The sequence below is a fragment of the Thermobia domestica genome, chromosome 12 (genome assembly GCF_964235325.1).
Source record: "Thermobia domestica chromosome 12, izTheDome1.hap1.1, whole genome shotgun sequence".
NCBI classification, from domain to species: domain Eukaryota; kingdom Metazoa; phylum Arthropoda; class Insecta; order Zygentoma; family Lepismatidae; genus Thermobia; species Thermobia domestica.
The window spans coordinates 32106375-32119514 of NC_137465.1; the positions used below are offsets into that span (position 1 = coordinate 32106375).

The 13140-nt window shown below is 35.3% G+C and overlaps 1 protein-coding gene across 4 annotated transcripts in view; it reads right to left on the reverse strand.

Annotated features, from left to right (window-relative positions):
- The window catches only part of LOC145666401 (unconventional myosin-IXb-like), a 150438-nt gene that overhangs the window by 29300 nt on the left and 107998 nt on the right, over positions 1 to 13140 (reverse strand). For all 4 annotated transcript variants that reach the window (XM_081733611.1, XM_081733610.1, XM_081733608.1 and 1 more), the window contains 3 exons: positions 8404 to 8556; positions 5984 to 6886; positions 1385 to 1632 (listed from right to left, as the gene is read on the reverse strand). In XM_081733611.1, coding sequence (XP_081589737.1) covers positions 1385 to 1632; positions 5984 to 6886; positions 8404 to 8556 — 1304 coding nt within the window. The remainder of the gene's footprint in view (positions 1 to 1384; positions 1633 to 5983; positions 6887 to 8403; positions 8557 to 13140) is intronic.

The window sequence follows — 13140 nt, forward strand, 5'->3', positions numbered from 1 at the left end:
CCCAAGCTGTGAGTCCCCCGAAGAAGACCAAAATAATACGTCTATAATACCATAATAAATAGATTATTAGCAGTGCCCCCCCCCCCCCCCGAATACCAAATGTGCCCCCCGGAACATTGATTCTGAAAGAAACACTGGTGATGCCCCATCTCCAAAGCTACATATGTTTGTATTTAAAGACTTCTGTGTCGTCTCCAGGCTTCACACGAACATAGTGCCTCCTCTGCAGACCATCTCAACAGTTGCCGCATAAATATATCCTTTCGCTCTACGTATGTAATAACGAAAATATTTTGTTCGCGCAATACAAGCAGAAACTACTTTGCTAATACGAAGCAATGATAATAAGAAAAAAAGCGCAAGTGAAAACAAGGTTTCACCGGGAATCGAACACAGACCTGCTATTTAGAAAGCAGACGCGGTACCTCAAAGCCAAGTTACTACGTTGATTTATGTTTGTTCTATTGTCCTTAACATAGCACATAACAAGGCAGATCAAGCCAATTCAACAACATGGCAACTTTGCATTCAAGATGGCGACTTCTCCAATGATTTGTTTCTTCACTTAAACTACACTTGATCCTTAATAACGTAGCAAAATCTGACTTACCTACCGTGAGCACAACTTACAATTTTTATGGTTACAAATTTTTAAGCCGCCATATTGAATCGAAGATGACGACTTTTCCAACATGTCCGATTTTCCCCTTACTTACACTACAATCTACACATTTGAACGCAATTTCGTGTTTTCACCATATCTACAAGTTGTCTAGAATTAGACGCCCTCTTAAAATATTCCTAGCACTTTCTTACCCCGAAGATGACTATTTTTTTCAAGTTTAAGCACGCATTCGGAAACTACAAATCAGAATAAACATCATCTTGAATTTCGACGTTCTAGCAACAGCCATTACAAATTTCACATTTTCTCGATCTGCGCCGCGAAATGAAAACGAATTTTTATGCTCTTTTTTCTAACACAAACTATGTTCCTAGCTTCATTGCCTGACCAAATATGACGTTTCTATGATGTGTGCAACTACTATAAAAACCAGCATTTCGAAACGACGAAAAATTTCAACCCTTCATTTACATGAAAAATGACGCCTTTTTCAAGATGATATAATTTTCCCGTTATTCACATCACATGATGAACATGTATGCGAAATTTGGTGATTGTATGTTTTGTGGAAGTATGCAAACAATTAAGTGTGACTGCGACTTTAGAGGTATATAATTCCATTTTTTTTAATCTTCTGAAACTCTTGGATGCATAAACTAGTAATATTAGAATACTCCATTTTAAGACTAGTTCGCCCACAAAATTTATTCTTTATATAGCAATATATTGATGTCCTAGTATTAACTATCATCCACTTACCTTTCTCGTAATGAAATCTTGCATTAACTGCAATTCCCTAGCATCAGATATAATTTTATCTGTGCTATCTGTAAACTCTGAAGTACCCGTAAGACTAAATTTGCTCGGTTTGCTGATATCATACGGAGTGCGCGAGTGCTTCCGCTGTTTCCGTCGTCCAGGCTTCCCACCGCCAGTTGATTGAGGACAAGGAAATTTTCGAGCTTCTCCATTCTGAATGCATTTTGTGTGAAGCAAGAGTTTACAATCTGTTGCACGAGAGAAAGAAAAAAAGATAAAACAATACTGTAATTCATTTCAAAGAATTTGGAAATCTTGTTAGAATGAACATTGTGTTCAAAATTATAACTACAGCTGACGATTTCGACGACTTGCGCTGTTGTCTTTACAGAGCTATTAATACAAATAGGTCAGAGAAAAGAACTGTCGATACTAGAAATAGTCTAATAAATTAAGTGTGAATTTGACGCAAATCTTCTACAAACAACTACAATTACTAACACTAACAAATCTTCTGGTAATAATTACTTAAACATACTGTAACAAACACGGTTCGAATGGCGCATCACCAAAAATGTTTACGATACTACAAATAGGTATGTATTTAGAATGTAGTCCAAAAATTGGTAGTCAATGTGGTTTGTTTATTGTGTGGCAGTGCTCAGGTGAATAAGTAAAAGCAAATTTACTTCTAATACGGAATCCAAGGGGTAAGAAGAGCATAGACATCATGGAATAAAAATTGATTTCTTTTTTCTTGTAAATAGACATCAAAATTCGTCCAACAACAAAACTTTTCAGAATGTAGTTCATCCAACAGCGTAGTTTACTACTTTTAGCACTAAGGATGATGTTAATTAGGATGCTAGCATTGAACTGTCTGCAGAAATACGCTTTCTTCATTGACTGAGGTAAGATTATTTATCTTTTAATCCAAACCTTTTAGTAGTTTGACAGTTGCGTGTTCTTTTATTCAATTTAATCAGTATTGTCAAATCATAAAATGCAAGTATTCTTAAACTGCATGTAGGTCAGTCTGTGGTAAGAACAACACTCGCACTGCTCTTGTTAATAAAACTATATAAAATATTGTTCTAATTTTTGTTTAAGATTCCTTTATCTGTACTTTAATATCTATATAAAGATACTGAAATATGGACCATCCAATCTGCGATGACGATTATTTTTTGAAAAAGACAAGAAAAAAAAAAAACACTGAGTATGCTTTTGTTGAAACAAATGTCTGGACAAACCTGACAACACTGAATATTCGTCCTTTTGAGTCTGATGTGCTCCTTAATTCTGATTTTTATATTGCGTTTGTCATGTCTATAAAGGAACTATTACATTTACATCTGGCTTTATGAACACCTGAAATACATATCTTGATTGGCAAAATATTGTTTACAAAGAGCTAATGTTTTCCTTATGTTGATCAGCGCTCCTACAATTTGTGACACTGATGTCTAGGAAGGTTATGCTGTGAGTTTGGAAGGATTGGAAGGGCATCGTGCATCACGAGCTACTGCCGCCAATCAGAACATTAGATTTGGATTTGTAATGTCGACAATTAATGCAAGTGCAATTCAAAAGAAACGGCCAGCACTTGTTAACAGAAAAGATGTCTTATACAATGCTGACAACACCAGATATACATTTTTAACGGCCCGTCAGAAATGAAGATAACTTGGCTGGGTGACGTTTATGCACCCACCGTATAGCCCGGATCTGGCACTGACAGTCTATAATTTGTTTTAGTATCTGTAGATTCCTTGAATGGTAGTAGGTTAGTTTCAACAGAGGCCGTGAAAATTACGTGTCTCAATTTACAGAACAGAAACCACATAATTTCTATAGCGACGGGATTATGGTGTTGTCGGTAAAATGGCACAGGATCATCAAATAAAATGGTGTATATATGCTTTCATAATATTATTTTCAAATCACAATACATGTATTCTCAATTTTGACTTCCAAACGCTTTACATCTTTTAGATAACCTGATTAGATATGGATCATCATTATAGCAAACAGCTATATAGAAACAAAAATCAACCGATTTACCTGAAGGTAGTCCGTAAAGTTGGACACTGACCTGACGAATAGTGTTTCCTTGGTCAAGGAACAGACTGGTTCCGTAGTCGTTACTGTGTCGGGAAGTAAACCAGAGACATCGGTTCGAATCTCAGCATATTTATACTTTGTCACTGAATTTTTATTAAACTGTGCTACAGTTTACCTATAATCAGATGTTTCACATTCGAATTTGGGTGGATGCAATGACGTAATGCCGTCGACGGGACAGAAAACAAGGAACAAATGACCCAGTTTATACAAACTAAGTCGAAACAGATCTGCAGCCGGAACCGCACAACATCGCCGGACAAACATTTAGGTGTCATGTTAAAGTTGATCCACATGAAAGTATCTCGGAACACGATATTGGCTTCAACATAGGTAGATAAATTTGAAGAAATACTTTATCGTGCTGCATACAAAACGAGAAGGTCCATGATCAGAATGTATACCCAAGAATGCAGAGCGAGATAATTTTTTCATAGCAATCTCCAATTTCAGTGCTCTAAGATAAAGGTAGTGTTGAATTCAGGCATGTTCAGGGGAAGAAGTGAGCCTCCCTTCCCCCCTAGAATATCTATACACATGCATTGAAATATTTGCTTTTTTTTCAGTTTACTTTTTTTCGGAAACAAAGGAGTCTTAATAGCAAGGTTTTTGTTTTTGGATGGCATTTAGAATTTCCCCCAACTCGTTTCATGGCTCCAGAACGGAGTACCTTGTTTTTGTCTAAATTCTGACAAGGGTAGAAAACAACGAGCCCTGCGGGTCTTCTAACCCCCTTCGCTCGCTCAGCTATATTTTGTGAAGTAAGTAACACTGGAGATCTTATAAGTGCAAGATTGGAGGAGAAACTAAAAGTTACCCTTTGTTTTTTTTAAAAGAAAATTAGTTTGTTCTTTTGCTTAACTTAATTGTTCTAAACCACGTTCTCGTATAACCCCCCGTTAGCCTTCATCCCCCTGACTCATTCTTCACATATGTATTACATAGGTTTCGAGATGGCTGTTTTAGAAGCCTTCTTGCACTGTTGGGAGCAAGGAAGGACGGAAATAAGTCAAAAAGAGTCCCTCATATGGAGGTGTAATGTGAGGGTTTTCCACACTGGTTTATAAAGAAAGGTTTCTGTGTTGTATTTTTATGCATTCTGGTATTCGCCTGGTGGAACTAAGGAAATTCTTTGGAAATATTTCCTTGCCGGACCAAATTCGGAAGTTTTTTTTTTTAATGTACTCGTTAAACTTTTATTGCCCCCCCCCCCTTCTTCCCGTACAAAAGTCTGAATTCAACACAGGATAAAGATGACAAGTGTTGTGTTGACCGCAAAGACTCTTCTATTCCGGGGTTGCGGAAGTATGGAGCTTTAACTTTACACAATGGCACACTCCGAATGAAAAGCATAACATTATCTTTCTTTCTACGTAGAAATGGATTATTTGAATAATGACAGTGATATGGTACTTACATTTCTGAAATAAAAACACTGAAAGTGAGCGAAATTAGGAGGAAACTCCATTGTGTTCCCATCTTGGAGCTGTTATTATTCTAATAATGTTTATTTCTTTCTACTTTTTTTTAAGTTCCGGTGATTTTTCGAAATATAAGCAAATTACTATTTCAATATTTTGTTAAGACACTCTTTTTTTACTTTTGATTAGTTTATGCACATAACCAAAACAAGGAATTTAACTCAATGTGAATTGAGATTTTCATATACTTATTTTTATTCTTCATGCTATGAAAATATTGTAACAGGAATCATTAGCGAATTACTTGGAAACCTAAAACCGATGCATCTTATGTATTTTAGAGCCGTGTTTTAAGTTTAGTAGACAACCAAATGAAAGAGTAATTTCTCTGCGTAACACAAGATGCAGCTGATATTCTAGTAAATGATAAATATAATGCGTAAACCACTTTTTTATTTTACACAAGAGAAATTGGTGGGATGGAAAGGATACTGGTTTCTTGCTTTTCGAGTGAATGTTCTTCAGATATGAATTTTTGTTTGTTTGTTTATTTGTTCGCTGCATACTTTCGACAGTCAATTTATTTTGTAACATTTTGCACTTAATTTATAATGTGGTATTCTGAAGATAGTTTTTCTTCCAATTCGACGAACAAGTTGTTTTGTTTTTTCTAAGTTCGTACACATTTTAAAATTTCTACTTGATATTTGAACGTCTTCTGTGAAAATGTAATATGGTCACTTTTGCCCACATGTCCACAATTACTACTTTCTCAAATTTATTTCTTTTACAATATTTCTTTATGTGAATTGTGTAAATAGAATTAAAGCCTTTAGGGATGCTATTGAAAGTATACACTCTGTCTACTCGTTTCACACTAAAATAAACTGTGGTGTACGTGGATGGACATACTTTTGACTTGTGGTCAATGTCGACACAATTCATTATATTGAACTAACCTATTATTTCGTTATTAAGTCATATAAATACAAATATATATATTATATACAAATATATATATATTAATAAAACAAATTTTTTTTTTTTTACTTACCTACACACTTATGTCCCTGGGTAAAGAAAGCATCCATATTTTTGCCACAATCTGCACACTTGTCTGCTTTTGTAAACCGTGTTACTTTACGGAATGTGTGTCCTGCTATAGAAAACATTGTGCCTTTCCATTCAATCTCAGCGTGTGATCTAGGACATTCATCTACTTCTTGATTTGATTTTGAAGGATCACTACTTCGGCGTATTGACTCACTATCTCGAGAAGGACTCCAGTGTCTTCTGGGTGTATACTTACTCCCTACATACCCAGGAATCCTGCTAACAATATCATCCGTTGACCACTCGCTTTCGCGGGAATAAATCGAACTTTCACTGCCGTCACTAGATCTCGTTTCTCCTCTTGCTCTCGAAAACATTTCTTGGGGAACAGTCCCACTTTCGTGCGCCCATTTCCCGTCCCCACTGGTCATAGAATTGTCACTACTATTTCGCGTGATACTACTATGACTAGTATCACTGAATCCCCATTTGCCCTGAGACCATATCTCCCCTCGCTCACTCATTTTGTGCTCTACTCCATAATGATGATGGTGGTGATGATGATGCCGATTAGCATGATACCTGGATTTTCCCTGATTCACTTTTTCATCAAATTTACTGTCCTTGAAGTCCTGCCTCGATTCTCCGTGGATATAGTGCTTCGATTTGGACACTCGAGCAGATCTTATAACAGGTTTTGCAGATGACAGCGGATCTGATTTCTTGTGATCGAGGTCTTCTCCATGTTTCTTCCAGATATCTTTTGTACGTGAATCGTTATTGGAGGGAAGACCTGAGGTACTGGCATAATGAGCTATCCTCGAATCCACAAGTACATCATCAGGTTCGCTATCACTTGCTAAAGTAATATCACTATCACATTTATTCACTTTCTTACTGCCACCTGGAAAGAAGAGCAAATTTATAATGATAAACAGTATAACAACAAGCATTTAACAGTTAATATAATTTTTAAAACATCAGAAAAACTATATATGTTTATTATGTTTACTTTAAAAATTACTATTTGATCCGTAAAGATAAGAACAATGCATGGCTACACTAAGTCCTATACAACACGCGCTTGTATAGAAAATCCAGAAGTAACAATGACATGAGGAAGTTGAGCCACCACAATATATTTTATATGTATATATAAAAATTTAAGTATTATATTGCTCAAAAAGTATGACATTCATAAAGGCAACACCACTATAAAAAATTGAAACTTCTTATAAACATTATCGCACAACCGCAACGATTTAAAAAGTTAACTCAATCAGAGAAATTTAATATCTGAAAATTTAATAGTGTAAGTTTTGTAGTTACCCTTTTACCGCGTTTAGCAGTACATTCGATTCTAAACAGTTTCGCGCATATCTTATTATTATTATTATTATTATTATTATTATTATTATTATTATTATTATTATTATTATTATTATTATTATTAAACAACTCAACAAACATCTCTAAATGGGTAGCGCAGTTCTCATTTTCCAAGTGTGATTTTTAAGTTCTTGTAATACGAAATCAGTCAGCAACATCGTCTAGTACATTTAAGAAGCTCGCCACAAATTTTTAACGAAAAGGTATTTTCGTTCTAAATCCATTAAAGATGTTGTTTTTTCCACGGGACTCATTCGAACTAAATACACGAATTCACGGCTTTCACGGTCTAAAAATTTTCAATTTCCCGATCAGAAAATTTATAAAAATAACCTACTGACCGTTAAATGACAATAAAATCTGCCTGGTGCGGGGTCAAAGAGTGCGAGGACTCTAGGCATGGCGCGACTGTTGGTACTTGCAATGGAAAAAGTAAACTTGCCTTTGTGCAATCTTACGATATCAACTATACTTACAACAAACAAGCAAAACACTAAGAAAATTTCTAGATTTCCAAGGTTTGGTAGCAACATTCACAGCCTATTCCAGGTTTTTTCACGGTATACGACATCCACGGCTTTCTCACGCTTGGGTGGACATCCTGTTGTCATAGAAAGAGATGTCTGACCTTCTCTTTCTTTAGTTCTACACACATGAAAGGGCAAGTAGGCAGTCAGAAGGTTTGTAACACGTCGTAGTTCAAGAAAAGGAATTTATATTAGGCTTTTTCATTGGAAGACTTGTTCAAGAGTAAGAAATTGTTTATTAAACTTTTTGGACTTCTTCATTCTTCAAACAAGTACACACTCCCCAAGTGCAAGATGACATTGGTAGCAGGTAGTACGAGCTGTCGAAGCTGTTTGGAATAGAATATTCAATACAGGACGCAGTAAAAGAATAAGTGCTAAACTTATTTTATCATTATTATAAGCATACGTCAATTAATCTTGTTAAATATCTATAAACTTAATTAGAAGCTATTATTTAATGTAAATACGATATCAGTGAATGAGTTTCATTGAAGCCACTTACTTAGCAGCGCTTGGACCTGTTTCTTTGCGCGATGCAGAGTACTCTTCACGTGAGTACCCGGTTGAGATTCATTACTCTTCATTGATTCTATACTCTTCTCCGATGTTAACGAGTCTGTGCTTCCTTTCCGCCTAGCTGGAGGAAGAACCACATCTGAAACAAAGGGCATTTTCCATTATTAAACAAAGGAGGTGCATTTCTTCTCTATAAGACTACTTGAAACATAAACACACTAAGTTTTATTCTCCATAGTGCTTCCGAAGTGCTTCCGAAGGACTTCCGAAGTGCTTTTAAAACTAACTTTCAGAAAGATATAGAAGTTTAAAAAGTATTCCTTCCAAAACAACAATTCATTCTTCTTAACTTCCAAACGAATGATGATTAAAAAAAAAAAAAAAAAAAACCTTGGAACGATCCTACCAAGGATTAGGTATATTATATATATATATATATATATATATATATATATATATAAAAGAATTTCTGAATGGAATTTTTTCATGCTTTCGGTACTTACTTTGAAACCTTTTAGCGAAAATCAAAAGTAGGGTAAAATCGAGAAACATGGATAAAACTGGTACAATAGTACGACTTCTGAGGTCTCAGTGAGCATGACATTCCCTGTCAGCTTCAAATTATATCTATTATTCAAGATATATCATTGGGACCGGACACCTCGTTCTTCTTTAAAACTTGCAATCTTTCAATCTAAATTTCTCAAATACGGTTTCCCCATTCATTATTTAGCGATTGTTTATAACTTGGCTGATTTTGTAAATTACAAAGATAATGATTAAAAAATCAAAAGTCTTCAGAAAGCATTATGGTTAGGATCGGCAGATAGATCATAATATCCTATCATTTGCTAAGCCTGAACCATTTTAGAGATCTCAATAGTTATGTAAGAAGTGGTGAAACAACTTTTCATGAAACGAAAAATTTTCCGTGTTCAATATTCACAGCCGAACCAACCGTAGTTAAGCTTGCTCTTGATTATGTGCTTCAGCTTTCGCTGCGTCATGCGCTTATTTGCTCTGACTCGCAAAGCGTTATACAAAGCTTACAAAGTGCCTTTAATAAACATGCCCTCATGTAAGTTATTTTTGTGAGATGTCATCAGTTACAGCAACAGGGTTATGTCGTCATTATCTGTTACGATGTTGGCATCCCAAGAAACGAGTGCAGACTCAGCTGCTAAAACCGCCACTGGAACACACTCTCCCGTGCTCCGATCTTAGTAGCTATTTCCTACAACGGATGCGATCTCACTGACAAGTGAATTGGAACCAGGCCAACGAAAATAAACTTCACTCAGTAAACATATTTTGGGCAATTAGCTGACGTGTACTACATGAAGTGATCCTGAAGCACTTGCATATTGGACAGTGTCATCTCACTCATTCCGTTGTGCTAACTGTTTGTACTGTGAAGATGTTATCGTGCTAATGAGTATTCAGCACATCCTAATAGAATGCCCAGGATACTCTGACCTCAGTAAACATTTAGGACTACATAAACATCTTAAAACAGATTTTTGAGGGACAATGCGGTGTTTAGTGACCGTGCTCACACTTTTATTCATACGGCTTGAATAGTAAACATCCTTACAGGTTTTTCATTTTAGATTTTTCCTGTTCTGTTACTATTGTTGCTAAATTTAAGTTATTTTCTTGTTATATATTTTATATTTTGTTATTTATTCTTCCCTTCCTCTGATGACATGAATTCTAATTTTATAGATATTTCTCAATCTCTTATTTTGTAGAACTTCTGTTTGAACTACAATTTTTACAAGTTTCATTTTCGATTTTTTTTAATTTGTAGCATGTGTTGGCCGCTGGCCTTAACGTGATGGAGACAAATAGCTTCGTGCTAATATCCCCACTGAACCTTAATTATTCGTTCATGGAGATGATTGTTACTAAGGATCGTTGAGTGAATGCGCAAAAGTGGCTATGGAACTCAATTAGTAACTCCATTAAATACAGCTTACTGTGACAATCACAGTGATCAAGTTGCAATTTCCAAACCGCTGATTACCGCCAACAATGCTTTAGCGAGACGAAAATTGTGTTGAGAACATACATACGTGGACTAGAAACGCTTAATATAATATTTAAGTCCTCTTGCAACCTTATTTTCAACACGAGTCCCTATTTATGTACAGCGGAGGCCCAAAGAAGATTACGGCCCGAACTGTTTCCTCCCTGCAGTTAGATATAACGGCGGCTTTGCGATGTTGTGGGCTACAGTTTCCTAGTATTTTAGGGTTTTGTGAATATACTCACAGGATGCATTACTACCAGTGAATATATGGACATTCTGGGTGATCCTATGATCCAGATCAACTCCGTAGTGTCTATATGATTAGTGTATGTGTCTTTGGCGCGGAAGACGTGGGTTTAATTTCTGACGGGAGCTCATATGGTTCGGATTCCATACTTATGTCTCATCCAGCCTCTCTGCTGAAAGGGACACTGAACTCAAATCCTACCATCCAACCTATGATCCAAAGGTTTCCAGCCAATGACGTGTTTTCCAGAAATAACAATGCGCCAATTTACATTGTTGGAACTGTAGAGGAGTGGTTTTATGACCATTGGAAAGAACTCCTACCCACCAAACCTCGACTTTGCTGAAAATCTATGGCCAGTTCTGGAATATATAACCCGCAACAGATATTCTCCAGCCTCGCTGACAGAATTAACTGCTGTATTGAATATGAATTGGTACAGCATTCCTCTGAAAACAATTCATCACTTATATGCCTTAATTCCACCATGAATAACAGTTGTTCTGCAAATTAACGGTGGTTCCATGTTATATTCATTAGTAAAGTTTTACTTGCTTCAGGTGTTCCCATTACTTTCATAACAATTTGTAAAAAGTTAAGTTCTCAATACTTATAATTTTGGCAATTTTCAATGAAAATGCGTCAATTATTCTCTTTATATAAATATTCAAATCATGGTTTATAATTTTATGGATCCTCATAGTTATTACCTACGGAATTCGAACGCCAAAGAACTCGAACAATTTGGAATACAAACGGGAAATTCGCGCGTATTTTTCCTGAAATTCAGACGCCTAGCACGTTGTTCGTTCCTTTTCTTATAATTTTAATTTTATTAAAATATATTTTTATTTAAGCCTATTACTAATAAATGTCTTATTATTTAATATTTTTACTTAAAATTCAGTTTCTATCATTTGAAAGAAAAAAATGCCTCGTAACTAGAACCAGTCTTTCAAACGGATTAAGTTCGGATTCTAATGTATCACTGTACCTCAAATCCATTCTCATATTTAACGTAACGCTGACCTTTCTGTGTTTCTGTGGTAACGTTAATTTTTAACTTTCCATTTATATTTCTAGTGTGCTATACTCAAATGTCTTTAATGAGGATGTTAAGTTAAATTGAGAAGATGACTATCGCATTATAGACTATTGCCCTTCAGTAGTACAAACTTAATTGTAAAAAAAATAATGTATTTCCGTACTTCAACCATTAAAATAGTACCTTATTGAAGTACTGGAATACACTGGTTTCTACAATTAAGTTTTTGCTACTGAAGGGATGTATCGTATAATGCAATAGCCAATATCTTCGCAGTTTAGCTCAGTTAAACATCCTGATGAAAGATATTAGAAATGAAATGAAACTTTTGAGTTTTAGTCCCATGGTTATGCCAGCTAAAGGCTATGTAGGCTAAAGCAGACAGTGATGATGAAAAAATGAATTAAATGGTGGAATGAAGAAAGAGGAGGAGGGAAACTGGAGAACCCTGAGAAAACCCATGCACACAGTGTCCGTCTACTACAAAATCCACATGGCGTGAGCTGGGATCGAACCAGGGACCCCACACGTCAGAGCTGAACGCTCTACCACTGAGCCACCGCGGCATCTTAAAAGGTATTCGAGTAGTATGCCACCATTAATTTATATATATATATATATATATATATATATATATATATATATATATATATATATATATATATATATATATATATATATATATATATATATATATATATATATGCGGGATGTTAGAAATTGTTGATGATGATCACCACTACAGGAACACATAAAGGTCAGAATTGTGTTAAATTTTACAACGTGTTCTATACCTTCAATTAATTGTCATATTCATATATTGTACACTTCAGTTAGAAGACGCTCAGATATAAAATTCTACGTAATATACTACACTAAAAGAAAGAAGGAACATACTAACCAAGCTTAAAATCTTTTACACAAAGAAATTCATTGTTCTAAAACTACTGTTAGTAAAATGATCTTTACCCTTATGGTGAGGTAATGGAGAATGAAGGTTAGGGTTTAGGCAGCATAGTATCTTTGGAAATAATCGACTAAGCAGGAAAAAATGGATTCGGACTGGTGGTTCAATTAAGCCTGAAAATAAATATGGAATTACAGGGTAGATCAAGGTAAGGTATATCAGGCAAACAGTAATGTAACAGAAATTCCACTATGTGGCATACCAAAAATAAATCTAATTACAAAAAATAGTTACACGAAAGAAGCTATACGGAAATGTTTCCATAAACGCTGTCAATTATGAAGGAAAAAGAATATGGTGGAAACAAAATCAATTTGCAATGTTTGTTTCAGTAGCAGGTAACACTATCAACAACTACCAATAGACTGATTGTTTCCTTTCCTTTCTATTCTACAATGCAGAAAATTATTTTCAGCTGATTTTGCCAGTTAT